Source organism: Balaenoptera borealis (assembly GCF_965194805.1).
Source record: "Balaenoptera borealis genome assembly, chromosome: 5".
In the NCBI taxonomy this organism is placed as follows: domain Eukaryota; kingdom Metazoa; phylum Chordata; class Mammalia; order Artiodactyla; family Balaenopteridae; genus Balaenoptera; species Balaenoptera borealis.
In genome coordinates this window covers 71,082,973-71,105,563 of record NC_138862.1, presented here as the reverse complement: position 1 = coordinate 71,105,563, position 22,591 = coordinate 71,082,973, and the positions used below count along the sequence as shown (strand labels likewise).

At 41.1% G+C, this 22,591-nt stretch overlaps 2 protein-coding genes and 1 long non-coding RNA gene across 4 annotated transcripts in view; all 3 read left to right on the top strand.

Moving 5' to 3' along the window:
- Positions 1 to 4,130, top strand: part of OSBPL11 (oxysterol binding protein like 11) — a 106,761-nt gene extending 102,631 nt beyond the window's left edge. The window contains exon 14 of the transcript XR_014244749.1: positions 12 to 4,130. The gene's annotated coding sequence lies outside the window, so the exon portion shown is untranslated. The remainder of the gene's footprint in view (positions 1 to 11) is intronic.
- Positions 4,131 to 7,149: 3,019 nt separating this feature from the next.
- SNX4 (sorting nexin 4) overlaps positions 7,150 to 22,591 on the top strand; it is a 65,680-nt gene continuing 50,238 nt past the window's right edge. The window contains exons 1-2 of one of the 2 annotated variants that reach the window (XM_082392340.1): positions 7,150 to 7,335; positions 20,993 to 21,114. In XM_082392340.1, the coding sequence (XP_082248466.1) occupies positions 7,195 to 7,335; positions 20,993 to 21,114 (263 nt within the window). In that variant the 5' untranslated portion in view covers positions 7,150 to 7,194. The remainder of the gene's footprint in view (positions 7,336 to 20,992; positions 21,115 to 22,591) is intronic. The other variant, XM_082392341.1, reaches the window with a different exon arrangement.
- LOC309628869 lies at positions 9,090 to 20,814 on the top strand. The gene is made up of 2 exons (XR_014244756.1): positions 9,090 to 9,350; positions 17,497 to 20,814. It is a non-coding gene; the product is annotated as an uncharacterized lncRNA (long non-coding RNA).

Sequence of the window (22,591 nt, the reverse complement as noted above, 5' to 3'; positions counted from 1 at the left end):
TTGCTGAATAGGAATTCATTGTTTGGAATATACCACAATTTGTTCATTCATTCACTGGCTGATAGATACCTGTGGCTGTGTCCCCAGCACCTCATCCCTCCTCAAGTGGAAAAGAAAAAACTCCCCCTCCTCCACCCCTCCAGGCAAGGAAATGGCTGTTCCCGTGAGTGAGCTCACCTGGCCTTCAGAAGAAGCTGAATCAGGCACTCTCTGCCCCTCAATCAGAGTTTGGGACCAGAGCTGTGTCCCAACCACCTTCTGCTACTAACTGGCTGTTAGCAGTGACTGTGGGCAAGTTGAACTGCCTCTCTGGGCTTCTCTGTCCTCATCAGAAAAATGAAGGGGTTGGATTAGAGGATCTCTGAGACAATACCTTACCTATGATCTCCAGTTTGGGTTATTTATACAGGAAAACAAAAAACAAAAAAAACCCTCCTCTGCCATTCCCCTCAGGGCTGAAGTTGGTGGTTTCTGGGATTAATCAGTTGACTCGGATCTCTGCAGTGTCAGTGCTTTTCCTTCCTAACAAAGGGGAGAGGTGAGGATGGTAGGGCGACTCAGAGACACTCCTGGTAGAAGCAGAGATCTGACTGATTAGGGCCCAGCTGCAGAAAGGGACACAGTGACTCCTGCTGCTTGCCTCTCAATCTCAAGGAAATGATTCTCAGGGACCAAGCTGGGGTCCTCACAGGACCAATCCCATGGGGAAGGGGCTAGGGAGGAGGGCCCACCTTGGGATTGGGGAAGGGATGCAAGAGGAGACAGCACTGGCCACCATTCCACCGTAACCATTCTACCATTCTTACCTCCCCCCTTCCTTGCAGTTTCAGGGAGAATTCCTGTGTGAGGAGTTGCCTGCAGAAGCTGGAGGAGGAAGGGCTTTCTTTTGGCCTGCTTGGTACAGTGAGAGCTAGGGTAGGCAGGAGGCCTGGCTGGCTTTCATAAGTAAAAGTGTGGCTTGTTATTATTTCTTTGCTTGTTTTGTCTTGTATGTTGTGCCCCTCCCACTCATTCACTAGTTCAGCAGACCTATATGCTGAGTGCAGGGGACACAGAGACGTGAGGCATGTCCCACCCCATTCTTACTGCTGAGTTCATTAGCCTAGAAGAGGAGACAGACAGAGCTAGTAAACAAGATGAGAAGTGCCAGAACAGAAAAAAGCCAGCCTTCAATGAAGAGGGTTAATGAGTATGTGGGAAGGAGGTCATGGAGAAATCCCAAGTCGAGAAAACAACCAGTCTAAACACAGGGCAAAGTACATTCAGTATAAATTTACTTACTTACAATTATTTCTCGTATTTGGAAAGTCCTTTACTGTTCTATAGATTCAATAAAAAGGGCAAAATAGTTTAGGAAGAAACAATTTAAAAGCTACCCAAAGGTCATCAGTCACAAAAGCTTATATCTCTTGCCTGTTTCTTGCTCACCTTTCTGAACGTGTATTGGACAGGATGCTTCTCTCAGGCAGAGGTAAGATCCCAGATGCTGCTCCCTCTCTCCTGTGTCCTGCCCTCACTTAATTCTGCTCCTGAATGTCCGCATTCACAGCCATGCCCCTCCCCTTGCTTTGCTACCCTGGGAACCGCTGCTCTCAGGGGTGGTTGGCCAGTTGACTGAAGAAGAATAGGATCCCCCTTAGGAGGGCTGTGCCTCTGATAAGTGACAGCAAAGCGTTCCCGTGTGGCAGTCCACACAGCATGGGGCAAATGATACCAGAAGTTCCAAGTAGAAGATTCCATGTAAAACATAAATGTTTTAAACTGATTGATGGTAATTTAAATTTTCTCACAGATGCAGCCTTCCTCTCCCCCCTCCACTTATACTGTCTATAAGAGAAACTTTAAATAAAGACACACATAGGTTGAAGATAACAAAATGGAAAAAGATCTACCATGCAAACAAAACAATGAGCATTGTATAGCTGGTGTGGCCATATTGATATCAGACAAAATGGGCTTTAAGAGTATCATCAGACAGATGGAGACACTTCACAATGATAAAATATCAATTCCATTAGAAAGTCATAACAGTCATGAGTGTGTATGTGCCTAATATACATCTTCAGAATACATGAAGCAGATGTCACCCACACTGACACTAAAATGAGAGACGGGGTGGGGTTGGGGGCTGGTTGCTGGTCAAGGAGAAGGGTGTAGTTTCAGAGCAAGAAGAACGTGATCTTCACAGACCCTGGGGGGCCGGCCAGACACAGGAGGAGAATCCTGGGGAGGGGAGACAGAACCTGGATGATGGGAGCAGAGAATGGGTGTTTCATGAAGTTTCTAGGCTAACACAGGAGCTCAATAAATATTTGTTAAACTCATGAGAAAATGGAAGCCTAAATCATGCTATTCAGATATAAGAGACTGAAGTTCCTCTGGCTGGATGAGGTGGGGAATGTGTCCACACAGAAGGCGACTCAGCCTTAGAGCCACCCTGGCCGGTCACCCCTGCTCCTGAGACTTTTACCATTGCGGTCCTCTCCCAAGGGGGTGCTGGAGTGGGTATCCTTCTCCTGTCTGAATCAGAAGAACAGAGAGCATCTGTATTGGAAATCTCCATGGAGTTGGCTTTGGGCTTTCCCAGACTTTAGCCAGTGAAGTGACTTTGCCTTCATAATCCAAGGAAATGTGCTTCTCTCTGGGTTTTCAGGTGAGGAATGAACCCTCGATTTCTGCCAATTGCCCCCTTTTCCAGAAGAATCTCTCTTCTTCCTCTCCCCCATCCAGAGCAGCATGGCCCAAGAGCTTGGATACTGGGTATCCTATAAATCTGGGTTTGAATCTCAGGTCTTCCCCTTATTTGCTGGCTATGTGACCTTGTCAAATATTACCCAAGCCTGCTTCTTTGTGAAATGGGGAAAATAATGCCTGCCTTGCAGGGGCATTTCATGAAAATGTATGTAAAGTGCCAAGCACATAAAAACTTCAAGGTAGGGTGTCCAAAAGATGGACCCATTAAAAAGCTCGAGATACCATTTCTTCTCCCACCCCAGGCTCTTAACATAAACACTAGTTTTGTCTCTTTATTAAAAAGAATTTCTTGGGACTTCCCTGGTGGTCCAGTGATTAGGACTTGGTGCTCTCACTGCCAGGGGTCCGGGTTCAGTCCCTGGTTGGGGGACTAAGATCCTGCAAGCTGGGTGGAGCAGCCGGCCAGAAAAAAAAAAAAAAAGTTAGCTTATAGACAGCCCCAAGGGTAAGATGTATTATCTAGTGGATACAAATATCAATTTTTTTAATAATTAAAAAAATATTTGGCTATGCCAGGTCTTAGCTGCGGCATGTGGGATCCTCGCTGCCGCGTTTGGGGTCTCTTTTTTTTAGTTGCAGCATGCAGGATCTAGTTCCCTGACCAGGGATCGAACCTGGTCCCCCTGCATTGGGAGCGAGGAGTCCCAACCACTGGACCACCAGGGAAGTCCCACAAATATCAATTTTTAAGAAATATATTTTTTTGTAAAAGAGCAGAAATAATTCCTCGGGTACTATCCGAGCTTAAATGAAATTTTCCGTAAATCTTCCAATGCCTATTTAGCCTAAGGAAATAACTGGTTGGGTACTCAAAGATGTTATATAAAAGGATGGTCACTGCAGTGTTGTTTGTAAAAGTCAAGCTTAGAATCAAATTATAACTACTGAGGATTATAAGATTAAATAAGTGATAGTAATTTTTTACAATACAAAATTTTTTACAATTTTTTACAAAAGTGTAGCCTTTAAGAAGATTCTGTAGAAATATATTTAATTGCATGGAAAGGTGTTCTTACTGTACTAAGTGAATAAATTATAAATTAGCATTGTAGTGTGGTTCCATTTTTATTATATATGTGTATGATATTTGAATGGATATATGTTAAATGTGATGTGTTTATCTCTGGGTGTGGGAGCATGGATAGCTTTTATTTTTATGCATAACTATCTTCTAATTTTCCCACAATGAACATGTATTATATGTATATAAGATAAGGGGAAATGAACATGCAATCCTTTTTATCCGTATTTTAGACACTTCAACACCCTTCTGATTTTTCAAATTTGGTTTCTTCAAGGCCATCTCTTAAGAAGATACAGGAACAAAGTTATATCTAGGTGAACGACTTAAAATGGATATCAAAGGCAGTCTTTTTTTTTTTTTTTTTTTTTATACAATCTTTTTTTAAAGAGATTGGAGTTTATTTATTTATTTATGGCTGTGTTGGGTCTTCGTTTCTGTGCGAGGGCTTTCTCTAGTTGCGGCGAGCGGGGGCCACTCTTCATCGCGGTGCGCGGGCCTCTCACCGTCGCAGCCTCTCTTGTTGCGGAGCACAGGCTCCAGACGCGCAGGCTCAGTAGTTGTGGCTCACGGGCCCAGTTGCTCCGCGGCATGTGGGATCTTCCCAGACCAGGGCTCGAACCCGTGTCCCCTGCATTGGCAGGCGGACTCTCAACCACTGCGCCACCAGGGAAGCCCAAAGGCAGTCTTTTTTTAAAAATATCTTGTTAGATATTGTATTTTTTTTAAACTTATTTATTTATTTATTTTTGGCTGTGTTGGGTCTTTGTTGCTGCACGCGGGCTTTCTCTAGTTGTGGCGAGCAGGGGCTACTCTCCGTTGTGGTGCATGGGTTTCTCATTGTGGTGGCTTCTCTTGTTGCGGAGCACGGGCTCTAGGCACGCAGCCTTCAGTAGTTGTGGCGTGGGGGCTCAGTAGTTGTGGCTCGAGGACTCTAGGGCGCAGGCTCAGTAGTTGTGGCGCATAGGCTTAGTTGCTCTGTGGCATGTGGGATCTTCCTGGACCAGGGCTTGAACCCGTGTCCCCTGCATTGGCAGGCGGATTCTTAACAACTGCGCCACCAGGGAAGCCCCTCAAAGGCAGTCTTGAATTTTTTTTTTTCACACAAACAGAGGTGTGAATGGAGGGGAAACAGATGTCCCTACTCTGTTTTAGTATTTTGTTTGTTTGGTTTTTTTTAGAAACCACAGATAGCACTGTGGCCTCCCCTCAGGTGATTGCTTTGTAAAGCCCCGAGTCCTTTTCCTTGTTCCAGTTGTTTAAAACAAGACAACAGGCCCCAAATGGAGTCACTTATGCTAACCACACATCACCAAACCGGGACTTAATATTTAACTTAATTATAGTTTCAGCTCTCCCCGAAATGGAATCTTAAACCAGTCAACCAGGAATTACTTGGTCAGCACTAGTAAGGTAATCTGTTCGTTAGAGCCCTGCCGTCCCCTAAAGGAAAGTGTCCTTGCTACAGCCAATCCACTTTTTGCTAGTATAGCTTCCTTGCCCCCATTCCCTCCTATAAAAGTTTTTCATTTTGTACAGCTCATTGGAACGCCTTTCTATCTGCTACATGGGATGCTGCCTGCTCCATGAATTGTTGAATAAAGCCAACAAGATCTTCAAAGTTTACTCAGTTGAATTTTGTTTTCTAACACTACTCACTGCAGGGTGAGATGCTCAAGTCACCAGCACAGAGCACTTATCCCAATGGCTCTAGGACTTAGTTTCCTGGGTATCTCAAAACTGGGAAAAGGGCAGAGGATAACAGATACAAATCTGTCCCTGGAAAGAAGACATCTATTTCTCCTATAATAAATTAATAAAATAGTCTTCTGATTTAAAAATGGTTCCTGGGAATTCCCTGGTGGTCCAGTGGTTAGGACTCCGTACTCTCACTGCCGAGGACCTGGGTTCAATCCCTGGTGGGGGAACTAAGAAAAAAAAAAAATTCCTGAGAATTTGCGTAGCACGGATATTCCCTGAAAAACTGATTAAATGCCTTTAAACATTTATTGAGTAAATATCCTAGGTTTGGTAACAGAAAAAAATAATAAAATAGGGTCCTTGCCTTAAAGGAGTCTGAAGTCTAGTTGGGGCAGACCAACATATAAGTAAATAATTGTAAAAAAAAATATGAGAAAGGTCATAACCGATTTCTGAACAAAGTGATAATAGCACTTGGACATGATAACTTGAGGTTTTAGGGATGAGTGGGAAAAACTGCTACCAAGCCAGAGGCAGTATCAGGAGGAGGAGAAAATTGTGTGTCACAGCTTTGAACAGCCAAGTTATTTGGGCAGAAAAATCAGTTTCTCTCCTTGAAAAATTGATGACCAGACTTTGTATACAGGGTACTTCAAGGTACCACAGTCTGGTACACCCAGTGAGCGCTTCCCATCAAGTTACCATAGTGAATGCTTGTCTAGGAAGCAGGTTCGAAAATTCAACTGAGGTGTTTGTAGAAAATTATCAGATATCTCCAGGGCTTCAAGAAACACTTAAGATAGAACTCAAGTACGGCTTCAGCCAAGCGCTTCATTTTTCTCAAACACTTAAAAGTGTTACCTTTTGCTAATTGTTACTCAAACTGCTGACAATAATTTATGCGGCTTGGATCTTTCTGGGTGTGGGGGGGGCGGGTAGGTGGGGCGAGGAATGGAACCAATAATGGCAGGCAAGATAGAGGCCAAGAGGGAAACGTCAGATCGCAACCTCCAATTTCTTTTTTTAAATTTATTTATTTTTGGCAGCGTTAGGTCTTTGCTGCTGCCTGGGCTTTCTCTAGGTGCCACGATCAGGGGCTACTCTTCTTTACGGTGCGTGGGCTTCTCATTGCAGTGGCTTCTCTTGTTGCCCAGCCCCGGCTCTAGGCGCGCGGGCTTCAGTAGTAGTGGCACAAGGTCTAAGTAGTTGTGGCTCACAGGCTCTAGAACGCAGGCTCAGTAGTTATGGCTCACGGACTCAGTTGCTCGGACCAGGGCTCAAACCCGTGTCCCCTGCGCTGGCAGGCGGATTCTTAACCACTGTGCCACCAGGGAAGTCCCAACCTCCGATTTCTTTTGAGTTTCAATTTTTCTTTAGGTGGTCACCGACCCGAATGGTTCCAGTACCTACTCTGATCTTCACCTTCCTCTTGCCTTTCTCTCCTCTCTCTCAACCATTTCTCCGGGATTCCTGGGTCTCCTGGCTTAGCAGCTGACCACTTCCCTTGTAGGTCCGCCCTTCCTTCCTAGCCCCATCCCCAATTTCAGCCCTCGCCCAGGAGCCCTCTCTGCCTCCGCAGCAGCCCCGAGCGAGGCCAGGCCAGGTCGGGAGGCCGCATGCCCACGGGGCGGGGCCTGGCAGCGGCCGCGGGTGGAGGGGCGGGCTCGGCTGGGCGCGGCGGCGCAGGCGCACTGTGTCCGTCGAACCGGACCGCAGCTATGGAGCAGGCGCCTCCCGACCCCGAGCGGCGTTTGCAGCCTGCGCCCCTAGAGCCGCTGGGCCACCCTGACGCTGGGGTGGAGTCTGTGGTCGGTGAGGAAGCGGAGGGGGTCCGGGACGAGGGCCCCGGGGACGGCACGGTGAGGAGAAGGGGCGGCAGAGGTCGCCCGGCCTGGGTCGGGGCCTAGCGGGCAAGGCTGGGCTGGTCTAGCCTGGCCGGGGCTGGTGTGCTCGGCCGAGAGGCCCCGCGGTGACTGGGAAGCGGGGTGGAAAGGCCGGGCCACAGGTGCAGAGTCGGGGGGAGGCTCAGTGGGAAAAGGGGGTTCTGAGTAGGGGGCGAGCGCCGGGCGCTGCAGGACCACCGGAAGGGTGGAGGGGGCGCGGCGAAGGGAGCGGAGGGCTTTCTGTGGGTGCGGCTCGGCGGTCGTGGAGATGGGGCCCGGAAAGCGCCAGGCTGGCGTAGGTGCGTTTTTCAGGGTCGGGGAGCCTGGGAGTTTGGACCTGAAGAGGAACGCTGATGTTTCTGGCATCTTGTAAGGGGTTGTGCGGAGGAGAAGGCTTAACGGAGGCACCGTGGGCAGTGGCAGCGGTGTTTGAGAAGGAAGAGAATGGGGGACTTGCAGAACAAGCCTGGGGCAGTAAGGGTGGTTGGCTTGGTGTCACCATCAGGAGATGGAGCAAAGTGTTAGAGTCATGAAAAAGTACAAGTGAAAAAGATTTTTTTAAAAACTCCTTATTTGACTGTAATTTCTTCATTTGGGGTCGGTGCTCTGTCTCCCAATGGAGACGTGTCATGGATATCCCATGTATCTGCTTTGCGAAGCTCCTTCGGTAATTAGTGATTTTCATTTGCTTGAGGAAAGGAGAAAATGCATCATTTTATATTTGTAATTGCTTTCATTCCGAAGTGTTTTCCTGCATAATGCAAGATGGGTAGACCAGGTTGAACTGAAGCGATTCAGAAACTCAGTGGAGTACTTCTCATCAGACCACCCTAATCAGAGTGTGCATTGCTCATCCATTTTGCTTCTTTTTTTCTGAAACAGGTGTTAGTGCTAATGCAAAACTGCCCATCCTTATGATCAATGGATAAAGAAAAGTTAAAGTTGTTTGCTGACTGAAGCTAGAAAGACTTAACTAGCTAGGAACTTCAACATAGGAGTTGAATGTTTTGCCTACTTGGGGGAGATGTCGAGATATATAGGATAGCATGAAGACTTTTATGGGTGAATTTTAAGTTTTTCATTTAATTTCTTCCCAAATTCTAGAATTATTTGTGGAGAGGTCAGTATCTCATACAAAATGTGAGAGAAGTGTGTGTATTCTGTAGTGCATAAACTTGGCTCTTAAATGATTTCCTTTTTTAATGAAGGTTCCCATCTGTGACTTAGTTTTTCTGTTCTCTTAAAAAGAAAGGGAGGGAGGGAGGGAGGGAGGAAAGAAGGAAGGAAGGAAGGAAGGAACTTTTATTGTGAAGTATACCATTAATGCAGAGAAGGGTCTCACAAAATAATTATCAGTTCCTTTGAAGCCTCCATATATTCTCCTGGGTTACATCCACTCCCTCCACCACAGAAGTAATCTATATTCTGAATTTTGTATTAACAATTCTCTAGCTTTTTAAAAATAATCTTATGGTAAGTGTCCCTAAACAATATGGTTGTTTAGTTTTACTTGATTTTGAAATTTACATAAGTGGACTAGTTTTACTATGACTTCCTTTCTTTGCTCTATAATGTTTTGGGGATTCATTGAAAATGTAGCTTAGTTCATTTATACTCATGGCTCTATAGTATGCCATTTTATAGATATTCTACAGTTGATTTCTCTTTTCTTCTGTTTACAGACACTGGCGTTGTTTCACAAGATTCTTGCTATTTCTAAAAGTTACTACTACCATGAACTTCTTCCTGCATATTCTTGACGCAAATGTCTCATATAAACTTAACAGTGGAATTGCTGGATTATAGGGTGGTAGCATAGGATATAGGGTAGTAGGTAGTGCCAAATTGTTTTTTAGAGTGAATATACCAATTTGTATTCCCATCGGTAGTGCCTCATGCTCTCTGTCCTTATCAACACAATATTTTCAGACTTTAAATTATTTGCCAATCTTGTGGATATGTGTTAAAGCAATTTTAGATTGTTTCAAAAGGTAAGAGTCATGTCTTTTGTTAGCTACGTCATGAGTTTAATTTTGATTATGATGAACATTTTGGTAATTTTTTTGTGAAAGCCTTTGGATACTTAATTAACTAATATGAAGTTGTAACTATAGTATAAAATCCATTTATGTTTATTTAAAAGTGATTATAAATATCTCATTTAAAAAAAACCTATGTGTTCAGTTTAAGATATTTGAAAACCCAAATATGCCATCATACAGTAAAAGTTGTAGTTACACAGTGTTACCTGACTCTTCAATAAATATGTGTTGCAGGAGACCATTCGTTATTGCCCAAACTTAAGGGTTTCCTCAAACAACTCTGTAATTTAGTAATTTATAGAGATATAAGCCATTTGGACAGATATTTCAGAATCACCAGGAGTTTAAAAACACACGTTCACATGTACTGTGTACGTTGTCCCCTCCTCCTAAAAGATTCCTCAGTCTCCTCCTTAGAAGGTCTGCTCGTTTTCCCTGTTCGTATCCTCTCTTCCACTCCAGTCCATCCCCAGTTGAGAAGTATTGCAGTAACCGCAGCCAGGCTGCTACTGTTACTGGTAGATAGGAATGTGGTCTGGGCAGACATGTAAGTTACATTTGTTATTTGTGCTAGGCACAGTAAGGCTCTACTTTTCATTTAATTTTCAGAATTACCCCCAAAAGACATATAAAGATGAGGAAGCAGAGGTTGAGAGAGAAGTGATTTGGCCAAGGGCACAAGCTAGTCAGTGGCATGGTGGGATGTGAGCCCAGGTCTGCCTGGCCTTGATATCAGTGCTTTGTTCATTAAGGCATGCAGCTTCATTCCAAAAAAAAAAAAAAAAAGTTAAAAATAGTCTTGTAAATTGTAAAATACTGTATTTAAAGTTTTTTCCTTTAGTTAAGATTAAGTTGTTACGTTAAGAAGAAAAAAAGGTCTAAACGATGTGTTGATTTATCAATCAGTTTTTCACCACAAAGATACCTATGCAGATAGTGGGCAGAGATGGCAAAAAGCCTCATCAGCCTTATTTTTGACTGCACATTTTGGATGGAGAGGAAGTTGTACCAGTTGCCCTACACCTAGGGCTAGTGGAAACAAGCACTGTCTAAGGGTTGCAAATCTTTTCTGGTTTTAAACGTCACTAATTAAGATCCTTTAAATTCTGTTGTAAACTCTTTTTCTGTATTATCTTATTTTTCTTTCTGTGAGTCTTCATCCTCTTCCTTTCCATTGTCTAATTAGAAGTCTCCTTTCTTTTCATACTTTTTCCTTATAAGGAAGAGTGTATTTTTTTTTAAGTATTGTCAGTTTTATTTAAAGTAGTTTAGAATATGAAAAATGAGAGATGAATTCAGTCTCCAAGAGAGTAGTAATTAGTCCTGGCAGAAGAGAGAGGAAATAGCAAGGGAATGGACGTAAAAATACTTCTTTTTTAGGCTGGAAGATTCCATTGAGTTGGCAGTTAACAGTATTTGCTCAGAGAAGAACCACTGCCTGAGGGATTCATAATGATTTTTGTAGGGAGAGGGGTCTAGGCCTAGGAGTGCTGGTGGCGGCTAAGACTGCTTGAGCAACCGATGCTTGAAAATGCCTATACACAATTAGCACCTTCACAGATTGGCAGCACAGAGCTAAGTGGAGGAGGCCAGAACTGTGGGGAAGGTTTGAGGCATTTGTGGGTGAAGATAACATGAAAAAGGAAAAGAAAATGTATAGGCATAGTTACAGAATTTATCAGTTTAGTAGCGGATAATTAAGTCATTCTCAAGAATGTTTTCCTCATTTTCTACCTCAGCAGCTCTCAGATATTTTTGGAAGGTGACTCACAGTACAAAATACATTTTTACATCATAGTCAGTATACATATACTTGTATACATAAGTGTTGTTTCAGGAAACAATACTTAACCATTACTTCACGTAGTGCCCTCTTATATTTCTCTCTTCTTTTTTAAAAATTAATTAATTATTATTTTTTTTGGCTGCATTGGGTCTTCGTTGCTGTGCGTGAGCTTTCTTGAGTTGCAGCGAGCGGGGACTACTCTTCGTTGCAGTGCAGTGGCTTCTCTTGTTGCGGAGCACGGGCTCTAGGCGCACCGGCTTCAGTAGTTGTGGCTTCTGTGCTCTAGAACACAGGCTCAGTAGTTGTGGCACACGGGCTTAGTTGCTCCGCGGCATGTGGGATCTTCCCAGAACAGGGCTCGAACCCATGTCTCCTGCATTGGCAGGCGGATTCTCAACCACTGTGCCACCAGGGAAGTCCCTTGAGTTTGGGTTTGCCTGATGTTTTCTCATGATTAAATTCAGGTTATGCTTCTTTGGCAGAAATTGCCACTAAAGTGATGCTGTGTTCTTCTAATTGCTTCTTACCATTTTGCCCACGATTAGGTTTGGTCACTTTTTCTGCCAGTCTTCTCCAATATAAAGTTACTCTTTTTCCCTTTGTAATTAATTTTTTGTGGACATAATTTTTTTCTTCCAGTTTTATTGAGATATAATTGGCATACAGCACTATATATGTTTAAGGCATACAGCATAATGATTTGACTTGCAGTCTTCATGAAATGAACATCCATCAGCTCATATAGATAGAAAATTTAATAAGTAGAAAAGAATTTTTTTTTTCTTGTGATGAGAACTCTTAGGATTTACTCTCTTAACAACTCTCATAGGGGCTTCTCTGGTGGTGCCGTGGTTAAGAATCCGCCTGCCAATGCAGGGGACACGGGTTCGAGCCCTGGTCTGGGAAGATCCCACATGCCGCAGAGCAACTAAGCCCGTGAGCCACGACTACTGAGCCCACCTGCCGCAACTACTGAAGCCCATGCACTCTAGGGGCCCGCGTGCCGCAACTACTGAGCCTGCATGCTGCAACTACGGAAGCCCATGCGCTTAGAGGCTGTGCTCCGCAACAAGAGAAGCCCCTGCTTGCAGCAACTAGAGAAAGCCCACGTGCAGCAAGGAAGACCCAACGCAGCCAAAAAAAAAAAAGAAAACAACCCTCATAAATAACATACAGCAGTGTTAATTATATTTATCATGTTGTACGTTCCATCCGTAGTACTTATTTATCTTATAACTGGAAGTTTGTACCTTTTGACTGCTTTCATCCAGTTCTTTTTTCCCGTATACCTCACCTCTGGTACCACAAATCTGATCTCTTTTTGTGGGGACACACTTTGAAACTATGAAAATATCTTGTTTCCTCATCAAAATTTCTGTTTATTTGTCTGTTTCATTATGGACTCGTGGATTTTATTTTATTTTTTAAACTTTATTAAGGTATAATTTATATACCATAAAATTCAGTCATTATAAGTATATAAATTCAGTAATTTTTAGTAAATTTGCAGAGTTGCACAACCATCACTGCATCCTAGTTCTAGAACATTTCTGTCATTTCCCCAAATTCCTTCATTTCCCTTTGTAGTTAATCCCCCTTCCCACCCTTAGCCCTAGGCAACCACTGTCTGCTTTCTTTATAAATTTGTCTTTTGGATATTTCATATAAATGGAATCATACACTCTGTTGTCTTTTGAGTCTGCCTTCTTATAATGTTTTTGAGGTTCATCCATATTATAGCATGTATTAGTCATTTCTTTTTGTTACTGAATAATAGTCGATTGTATAGATATATCACATTTTGTGTATTCACCATTTGATGGAAGTAGGGTTATTTTCAGTTTTTAGCTATTATGAATATTACTGCTATGATGAATATTCCTGTGCAAGTCTTTGTGGGGATGTATGTTTACAGTTCTCTTGAGTTAGACTTGAAGGAGAGTAATTGCTGGGTTATATGGTAAGTTTATGTTTACTTTTTAAGAAACTGCCACTGTTTTCCAAAGTGGCTGTACCATTTAACATTACCAGCAGCAATTATGAGGCTCACATTTCTCCACATCCTTGCCAGCACTTGGCATTGTCTATCTTTCTGATGATGGCCATTCTAGTGGCTGTGAAGTGGTTTTAATTTGCATTTTTCTAATGACTCATGGTGTTGAGCATCTTTTCAATAAGCATCTTTGCTTATTGCCATTTGTATATCTTCTCTGGTGAAATTTTATTCAGATCTTTTGCTTATTTTAAAATTGGATGGTTTTCCTTTTTACTGAGTTGTATATACGTGTTGTTCAGGTATTCTGGATACAAGCTTTTTCTTTTTTTAATCAGGTAATGAGATTTATAGATTTTTTTTCCCCTAGGCTGTGGCTTTTTTCTTTTTCTTAATGGTGTCTTTACAAGAGCAAAAATTTTTAATTTAGACAAAGTCCAGTATATCAGTTTTTTTCCTTTTATGGGTTGTGGTTTTGGTATTGTATCTAAGAACTCTTGGCTTATCCCAAGATCACAATGATTTTCTCCTTTGTTTTCTTCTAGAAATTTCAGTTTTAGCTTTTTTTTGGCCATGCCGAGTGGCTTGCAGGATCTTAGTTCCCTGACCAGGGGTTGAACCCGGGCCCTCGACAGCAGAAGTGCAGAGTCCTAACCACTGGACCACCAGGGAATTCCCCAGTTTTAGCTTTTATATCTGAGTATGTAAGCCATTTTGAGTTAATTTCTGTGTACCCTGTGAGTAAAGGGTCTACTTTTTTTTTTTTTGCCTGTGGCTATTCAGTTGTCCCTGCACTGTATGTTGAAAAGACTCTCCATTCGCTGTTGACTTGCCTTGGTGTGTTTATTAAAATCAGTTGATCTTAAATGTAAGGGTTTATTTCTGGATTCTCATTTCTGTTCGATTGATCCATTGATCTCTATGTCTGTACTGCCAATACCCCACTGTCTTGATTAGTTTAGCTTTTTAATAAATTTTGAATAGTGTAGGTCCTGCAACTTGTTATTTTTCAAAATTGTTTTGGCTATTCTAGGTCCTTTGTATTTCCTTATAAGTTTTAGGAACAGAGTATCAGTTTCTACAAAAAAAAACCATGCTGGGATAAAGTATTTTTAAAGGAACAATATGTTAGTATGTTTTATAATATTTCAAGCATGTCCTGTATACGTGATGCTTCTTTGTCATTTGGACTTTATTATTGTGAAATCTAGGACAAATCTGGTCTTTATTCTTTTATAGTGGTCTTGTTTTTTATTTTTCTGCCTTAGTCTTCTTAGGATTTTTTTTTAACATCTTTATTGGAGTATAATTGCTTTACAATGTTGTGTTAGTTTCTGCTGTATAACAGAGTAAATCAGCTATACGTATACGTATATCCCCATATCCCCTCCCTCTTGCGTCTCCCTCCCACCCTCCGTATCCCACCCCTCTAGGTGGTCACAAAGCACCAAGCTGATCTCCCTGTGCTATGCAGCTGCTTCCCACTAGCTAGCTATTTTACATTCGGTAGTGTATATATGTCCATGCCACTCTCTCACTTCGTCCCAGCTTACCCATCCCCCTCCCCACGTCCTCAAGTCCATTCTCTATGTCTGCGTCTTTATTCCTGTCCTGCCCCTAGGTTCTTAAGAACCATTTTTTTTTTTTTTTAGATTCCATATATATGTGTTAGCATATGGTATTTGTTTTTCTCTTTCTGACTTCACTCTGTATGACAGACTCTAGGTTCATCCACCTCACTACAAGTAACTCAGTTTCGTTTCTTTTTATGGCTGAGTAATATTCCATTGTATATGTGTGCCACATCTTCTTTATCCATTCATCTGTTGATGGACACTTAGGTTGCTTCCATGTCCTGGCTATTGTAAATAGAGCTGCAATGAACATTCTGGTACATGACTCTTTTTGTATTATGGTTTTCTCAGGGTATATGCCCAGTACTAGGATTGCTGGGTCGTGTGGTAGTTCTATTTTTAGTTTTTTAAAGAAGCTCCATACTCTTCTCCATAGTGGCTGTATCAGTTTACATTCCCACCAACAGTGCAAGAGGGTTCCCTTTTCTCCACACCCTCTCCAGCATTTATTGTTTGTAGATTTTTTGATGATGGCCATTCTGACCGGTGTGAGGTGATACCTCATTGTAGTTTTGATTTTGCAGTTCTCCAATGGTTAGTGATGTTGAGCATCCTTTCATGTGTTTGTTGGCAATCTGTATATCTTCTTTGGAGAAATATCTGTTTAGGTCTTCTGCCCATTTTTGGATTGGGTTGTTTGTTTTTTTGATATTGAGCTGCATGAGCTGCTTGTAAATTTTGGAGATTAATCCTTTGTCAGTTACTTCATTTGCAAATATTTTCTCCCATTCTGCGGATTGTTTTTTTGTCTTGTTTATGGTTTCCTTTGCTGTGCAAAAGCTTTTAAGTTTCATTAGGTCCCATTTGTTTATTTTTGTTTTTATTTCCATTTCTCTAGGAGGTGGGTCAAAAAGGATCTTGCTGTGATTTATGTCATAGAGTGTTCTGCCTATGTTTTCCTCTAAGAGTTTTATAGTGTCTGGCCTTATATTTAGGTCTTTCATCCATTTGGAGTTTATTTTTGTGTATGGTGTTAGGGAGTGTTCTAATTTCATTCTTTTACATGTAGCTGTCCAGTTTTCCCAGCACCACTTACTGAAGAGGCTGTCTTTTCTCCGTTGTATATTCTTGCCTCCTTTATGAAAAATAAGGTGACCATATGTGTGTGGGTTTATTTCTGGGCTTTCTATCTTGTTCCATTGATCTATATTTCTGTTTTTCTGCCAGTACTATACTGTCTTGATTACTGTAGCTTTGTAGTATAGTCTGAAGTCTGGGAGCCTGATTCCTCCAGCTCCGTTTTTCTTTCTCAAGATTGCTTTGGCTATTTGGCATCTTTTGTGTTTCCATACAAATTGTGAAATTTTTTTATTCTAGTTCTGTGAGAAATGCCATTGGTAGTTTGATAGGGATTGCACTGAATCTGTAGATTGCTTTGGGTAGTATAGTCATTTTCACAGTGTTGATTCTTCCAATCCAAGAACATGGTATATCTCTCCATCTGTTTGTATCATCTTTAATTTCCTTCATCAGTGTCTTATCGTTTTCTGCATACAGGTCTTTTGTTTCCTTAGGTAGTTTTATTCCTAGGTATTTTATTCTTTTTGTTGCAGTGATAAATGGGAGTGTTTCCTTAATTTCTCTTTCAGATTTTTCATCATTAGTGTATAGGAATGCAAGAGATTTCTGTGCATTAATTTTGTATCCTGCTACTTTACCAAATTCATTGATTAGCTCTAGTAGTTTTCTGGTAGCATCTTTAGGATTCTCTATGTATAGTATCATGTCATCTGCAAACAGTGACAGCTTTACTTCTTCTTTTCCGATTTGGATTCCTTTTATTTCTTTTTCTTCTCTGATTGCTGTGGCTAAAACTTCCAAAACTATGTTGAATAAAAGTGGTGAGAGTGGACATCCTTGTCTTGTTCCTGATCTTAGAGGAAATGGTTTCAGCTTCTCACCATTGAGAATGATGTTTGCTGTGGGTTTGTCATATGGCCTTTATTTTGTTGAGGGAGGTTCCCTCTCTGCCTACTTTCTGGAGGATTTTTATCATAAGTGGGTATTGAATTTTGTTGAAAGCTTTTTCTGCATCTGTTGAAATGATCTAGGATTTTTTTCTTTATGCTGAAGATATTTAATTTTCTAAATCATTATACATGGGCCACATGCCTTTCAGTTTGGAGCTGTAGAAAAAATTTTTTCAATCCAGAAAAGATTTTTGTTGGTTTCCTTTTTAGTTATACAGATTATTATCTCTGTTCTGTTTCTTCTGATTTCTTCTTCAAGAACTTCTATTATTTAAGCGTTGGTTCTTAGTTTTCCTTTTTTTAAAATCATCTTTCATCATTTTCACTTTTTGGGGGTCATTTTTTCATTACCATTCTGGGAGAGCTTACCATCTTACTGTTTTGATATTTTTGCAGTGTCAGTTTTACAGCCTAGAATTCTATTTTATTTTTTGCTATTTATTTTTCTTTCTTTGCATTCTTTCTCTTCTGAGTTAGCTCCATGCTCATCTCCATCTGCCTGTTTTTTGTTTTTTGGCCTGTTTTCTTTTAATTTTATCTTTTCCCCATAATTTGTACTATAACAATGAATGTGATATATTTTCTTTCTTGTGAGATTTAAATAAGATTAACTAAATGAGTGCTATAGATATGCCAACTCTTTTCATCTACAGTCCTGAAAGTTGTTATATTAAGGTTGTCATTTGTCTTCATTTTGTCTTTAATCCTAAAGAACGCCACAGATGAACATTAGCTACTAGATGGTGAGAATTCCTCAGGCAAGCAGTGAACCACTGAGCTCAGGCACCTTGTCTCAGTTATCTTCCCATTCCTAATGACTGTCATTGTATTGATAGATACTCAGTAAATATTCAGTTATTGAATTGATAGTTTCTTATTGTTCCTTTTATCATTGTTATCTGTTTTATGCTTGCTTGTACTGTTTCACTCTTTGCAACATTTTTAAAACTTAAAGTAGATTATATTCATTTTTACTCACTGAATTGGAAATAAAGAATTTCATCAGCCTTTTAAGTATGTCCATCTTCTATATTTATTTGGTCTTAAGTTAGGTAGAAAGTAGCGATTCACATATCAAGCATCTGCATTTGGGATGTTATTCCTTTGAATATAAGTGTAGGATGTGAGTGTAGCGTCACTCTTTAGTGATGTTCTTTACTCTAATGAGAAGTCCACTTTTAATACATCTAAAATGTCGTGTCTTACTAGCACACATTATAAATCAACTATACTTCAATTTAAAAAATAAATAAATAAAATATTATGTCTCTCTTTAAAACACACTCCTGGTCCCATCTTCCAGTCATCAAGTTTATCCATTTCTCAATATTTTGAATGTGTCCTTTTAACAATTATGGTATTAGTTGTGTTATTCTTGGCATTGTTTGTACTTCAGTATGACAGGATAAGCAATTTTATGTCATCTACCAAATCCTGCTGGTATTTTTGTATGCCAGTCTTTAGTTTTTATGATAGTTGATTTTATTCTTTTATTTTTTCCTTCTGTGTAATTGGATGGCATAATGGGGTAAATTTATGATTCACATGCATTATATTTTTGGCTGGGAAATAGTTTGCTTTATCAGTTATGTGCTTCCAGAATTCAGAGAATTTTTCACTGGAGTACGTGATGGTAGTAAATCAGTGCTTGGCTGTGGGCCCCAATTTTTTATATGTATAATCTCAACCAGTGAGGGCTTCATAACCCTGATGTTGAGTGGTTTGTGCTTATGTAATTTTTTGAGCCTTTTAATTGAATGATTTCCTCCTATCTTATTTTCTCTTTAGTACATAAACATAAAACTTTTAATAAAAGTGTCTTGTTTGACAGCAGAGTGGTTTTTGTTTTTGTTTTGTTTTGGGTTGGCTCTTACTTCTCTGTCCTTTATCTTCTTTTAGCATTTTTACCTCCTCCATTTTTCTTTAACATTTCGGGTGGTACTTCCTAAGTGTGTCATCTTTATTCATCACTGATTTAATTTTGTGTACTGTCACATAGCTTGTTTTGTCTTCATAGTAAGTACACAGGTTTAATTTTCTGTGTAAAGTATCATCATGGGTTTTACTGCATGCATCTTTTTCTTTAAACTTTTGGTGTATCCATCTTTTTACTTATATCTCTTCTTCACAGACTAACCCCAGTTATAATATAGTACAGAGTTTTTAATTAAAACCCACTGAACTTTAAAAGTGAGCAAGGGAGAAAAAAACCAAAGCATAGCAGTTATCGCATGGTCTCACTGTGTCTTTCTTGTTTAAACTTGGAGTTACTTTGGATATATTCAAGACCCTTCTTCAGTGGCAGACTTCCTACAGAAAGAGCCTATGAACCACCTGTGATGTCTTTGTCATTTTCTTTGGTGCTTTTATACAGACCTGGGGATGATCTAGCAGAAAAGAAAGAAGTCTCCTGTTCTTAAAACCTGCTGTCTCAGATAAACAAGGTCCTACTGTATATAGCACAGGAACTATATTCATTATTCTTTAATAAACCATAGTGGAAAAGAATATGAAAAAGAATATACATATAACTGAATCGCTTTGCTGTACACCAGAAACTAAAACAAGTTTGTAAATCAACTATACTTCAATAAAAAAATGAATAAATAAATAAAAGCAATATTTTTTTAAAAAATAGGGAAACCTGCTGTCTCACAGTGGAGCCTGTTAATCACTGCCAAAAAGTTTAGGCAGGGACTTCCCTGGTGGCGCAGTGGTTAAGAATCCACCTGCCAATGCCGGGGACACGGGTTTGAGCCCTGGTCCAGGAAGCTCCCACATGCCGCGGAGCAACTAAGCCTGTGCGCCGCAACTACTGAGCCTGCGCTCTAGAGTCTGCGAGCGACAACTACTGAGCCTGTATGCCACAACTACTGAAGCCCGCGCACCTAGAGCCCATGCTCCGCAACAAAGAGAAGCCACCTCAGTGAGAAGCCTGGGCACCACAACAAACAGTAGCCCCTGCTCGCTGCAACTAGAGAAAGCCCGCACGCAGCAATGAAGACCCAATACAGCCAAAAATAAATTAAAAAAAAAAGGTTTAGGCAAATTTATGGTTAAATATGTGATGACTCCTGCTTTTTTTCTTTTTAACCTGCCTGCTAAAAATCTCACATTTTGCCATATATGTAGTATTTTACATTTGAGATAGAGATTTGACTTTGGTAAAATAAAAAGATTAGATATCAGGGACTTCCCTTGTGGTCCAGTGGTAAAGAGTCTGCCTTCCAGTGCAGGGGACGCGGGGCAACTAAGGCTGTGTGCCACAACTGCTGAGCTTGCGCACCTCAACTTAGCCCGCATGCTGCAAACTACAGAGCCCATGCGCTCTGGAGCCCACACGACAATGAGAGAGAGAAAACCTGCTCGCCAAAACTAGGGAGAAGCCTGTGCATCGCAAGGAAGAGCCCGTGCACCGTAAGGAAGGGCCCGCACACCACAATGAGCACCTCAACAAAAGATCCCACGTGCCTCAATGAAGACCCGACGCAGCCAAATAAATAAATAAATATTAAAAAAAGATTAGATATCAGTATTGAGCATCATTTGTCTTTGTATATAGTGTTTTTAGATTTTTTCATGTGTATTTCTATATAGGTTTATTCTTGGTTACTGTGTGAAATGTCTACATTTTATTTTAATTTTTTTCTCTTATAATCTTGCCTACATTTTAATAACTAATATGGCACTTCTTAAAATGGCTTCTGGAAAAGTTTAATGTGCTACAGTATGCTGATAAAAAGAGGCATGGGGGCTTCCCTGGTGGCGCAGTGGTTGAGAATCTGCCTGCCAATGCAGGGGACACGGGTTCGAGCCCCGGTCTGGGAAGATCCCATATGCCGCGGAGCAACTAGGCCCGTGAGCCACAATTACTGAGCCTGCGCGTCTGGAGCCTGTGCTCCGCAACAAGAGAGGCTGCGATAATGAGAGGCCCGCGCACTGCGATGAAGAGTGGCCCCCGCTTGCCGCAACTAGAGAAAGCCCTCACACAGAAACGAAGACCCAACACACCCATAAATAATAAAATAAATAAATTTAAAAAAAGAGGCATGGCATTTGCTGATATCATTTAGCAACCCCTAGCAACTTGAGATATAAAAAAGTAGCCTGAAATATGTACTAATAATGGATTTTATTAAAATAGCTAGGGTATTTTGAATATAATTTTAAAGGTTTTTTGTTGTTGTTCTTCCATTGTTTTTATTCAGATGACGGAAAATAATTTTTGGTTGAAGAAGATAGAAATTAGTGTTTCAGAAGCAGAAAAGCGAACTGGGAGGAATGCCATGAATATGCAAGAAACATATACTGCTTATCTCATTGAAACAAGGTGAGTGATGAGAATTAGGCCTAGGTTTAGATAGAAATAGCTTTGGTAGCTATTGATGCAAATTCTGTTGTATAATGGAATTGTTTACAGGTCATTGTCTTTTTAGGGGTTTTTGCTGTTGTTTTACTTTTTAACAGGTTAACAGGTGTGTCTTTTACTCTGGTACTCTTAGTAGCTAAGTTCTAATGTACTTGTTTTGGAGGGAGAGGGAAGGTTATTGGAATACTTTTGGGATCTGGAATGTTACTTGACACATGCTTTCGTGGAGTTCTTGGTGTTAGATACAACGCTTTTGTGATTTTGGGGAAAGATACCAGGTTCTCAGGGGTGTATGAAGTATGAAGTGGACTTAAGTAAGTGGAGATGGTTAACAAAGAAGTCTAGGAGGAGAGAATACAGTCTAAGTCAGTTTAGGAGAGTTGGGAGTTACAGAGAAATTAAAATCCCCCCTTTGCCCCTGCCAGCTGTGCAGCATGCGGGACCTTAGTTCCCTGACCAGGGATGGAACCCATGCCCCCTGCAGTGGAAGCATGGAGTCCTAACCACTGGACTCCCAGGGAATTCCCCATTTTTAATTTTTTTTTTTTTTTGGCGAGAAATTAAAGTCAGTTAAAAATTGATTGAGACTGGAGCTTTAGACCTTGGGGTAAAATTGAAAAGATAAAATAAATCATGGTGTAATCGAAAAAAAAAAAACGGAAGAAGATAAAGTAGCTCATGGTGTAATCACAACTCACCAGAAAAGTCTTACCTCATAAGGAAAAAGTTAAAGGAATTAGATTGTTTTGTCTAGAACAAAGCAAGGGAAGACTCAATTTATTTTGCCAATTATAAACAGTTTATGTAAAGACTATACTGACAAGGTCTTTTCTCTCTGTGGACTGAGCAGAAATACTTTCAATTAAAACAAGTAGAGGGGGGACTTCCCTGGTGGCGCAGTGGTTAAGAATCCACCTACCGGTGCAGGGGACGTAGGTTCAAGCCCTGGTCCGGGAAGATCCCACATGCCGTGGAGCGGCTGGGCCCATGTGCCACAACTACTGAGCCTGCGCTCTAGAGCCTGCGAGCCACAACTACTGAGCCTGCGTGCCACAACTACTGAAGCCCGCACGCCTGGAGCCCGTGCTCCACAACAAAGAGAAGCCACCACAATGAGAAGCCTGTGCACCTCAATGAAGAGTAGTCCCTGCTCGCTACAACTAAAGAAAGCCTGTGTGCAGCAATGAAGACCCAACACAGCCCAAAAATAAATAAATAAATAAATCTATTTAAATCAATCAATCAATCAAACAAACAAACATGTAGAGGGACTTCCCTGGCAGTCCAGTGGTTAAGACTCCGTGCTTCTGGTGCAGGGGGCATGGGTTCAAACCCTGCTCAGGGAACTAAGATCCTGCATGCTGTGTGGCACGGCAGAAAAAAATAAATAAATAAATAAAACAAGTAGATATGAGAGAACTTTCTGATAGCTTCTGAA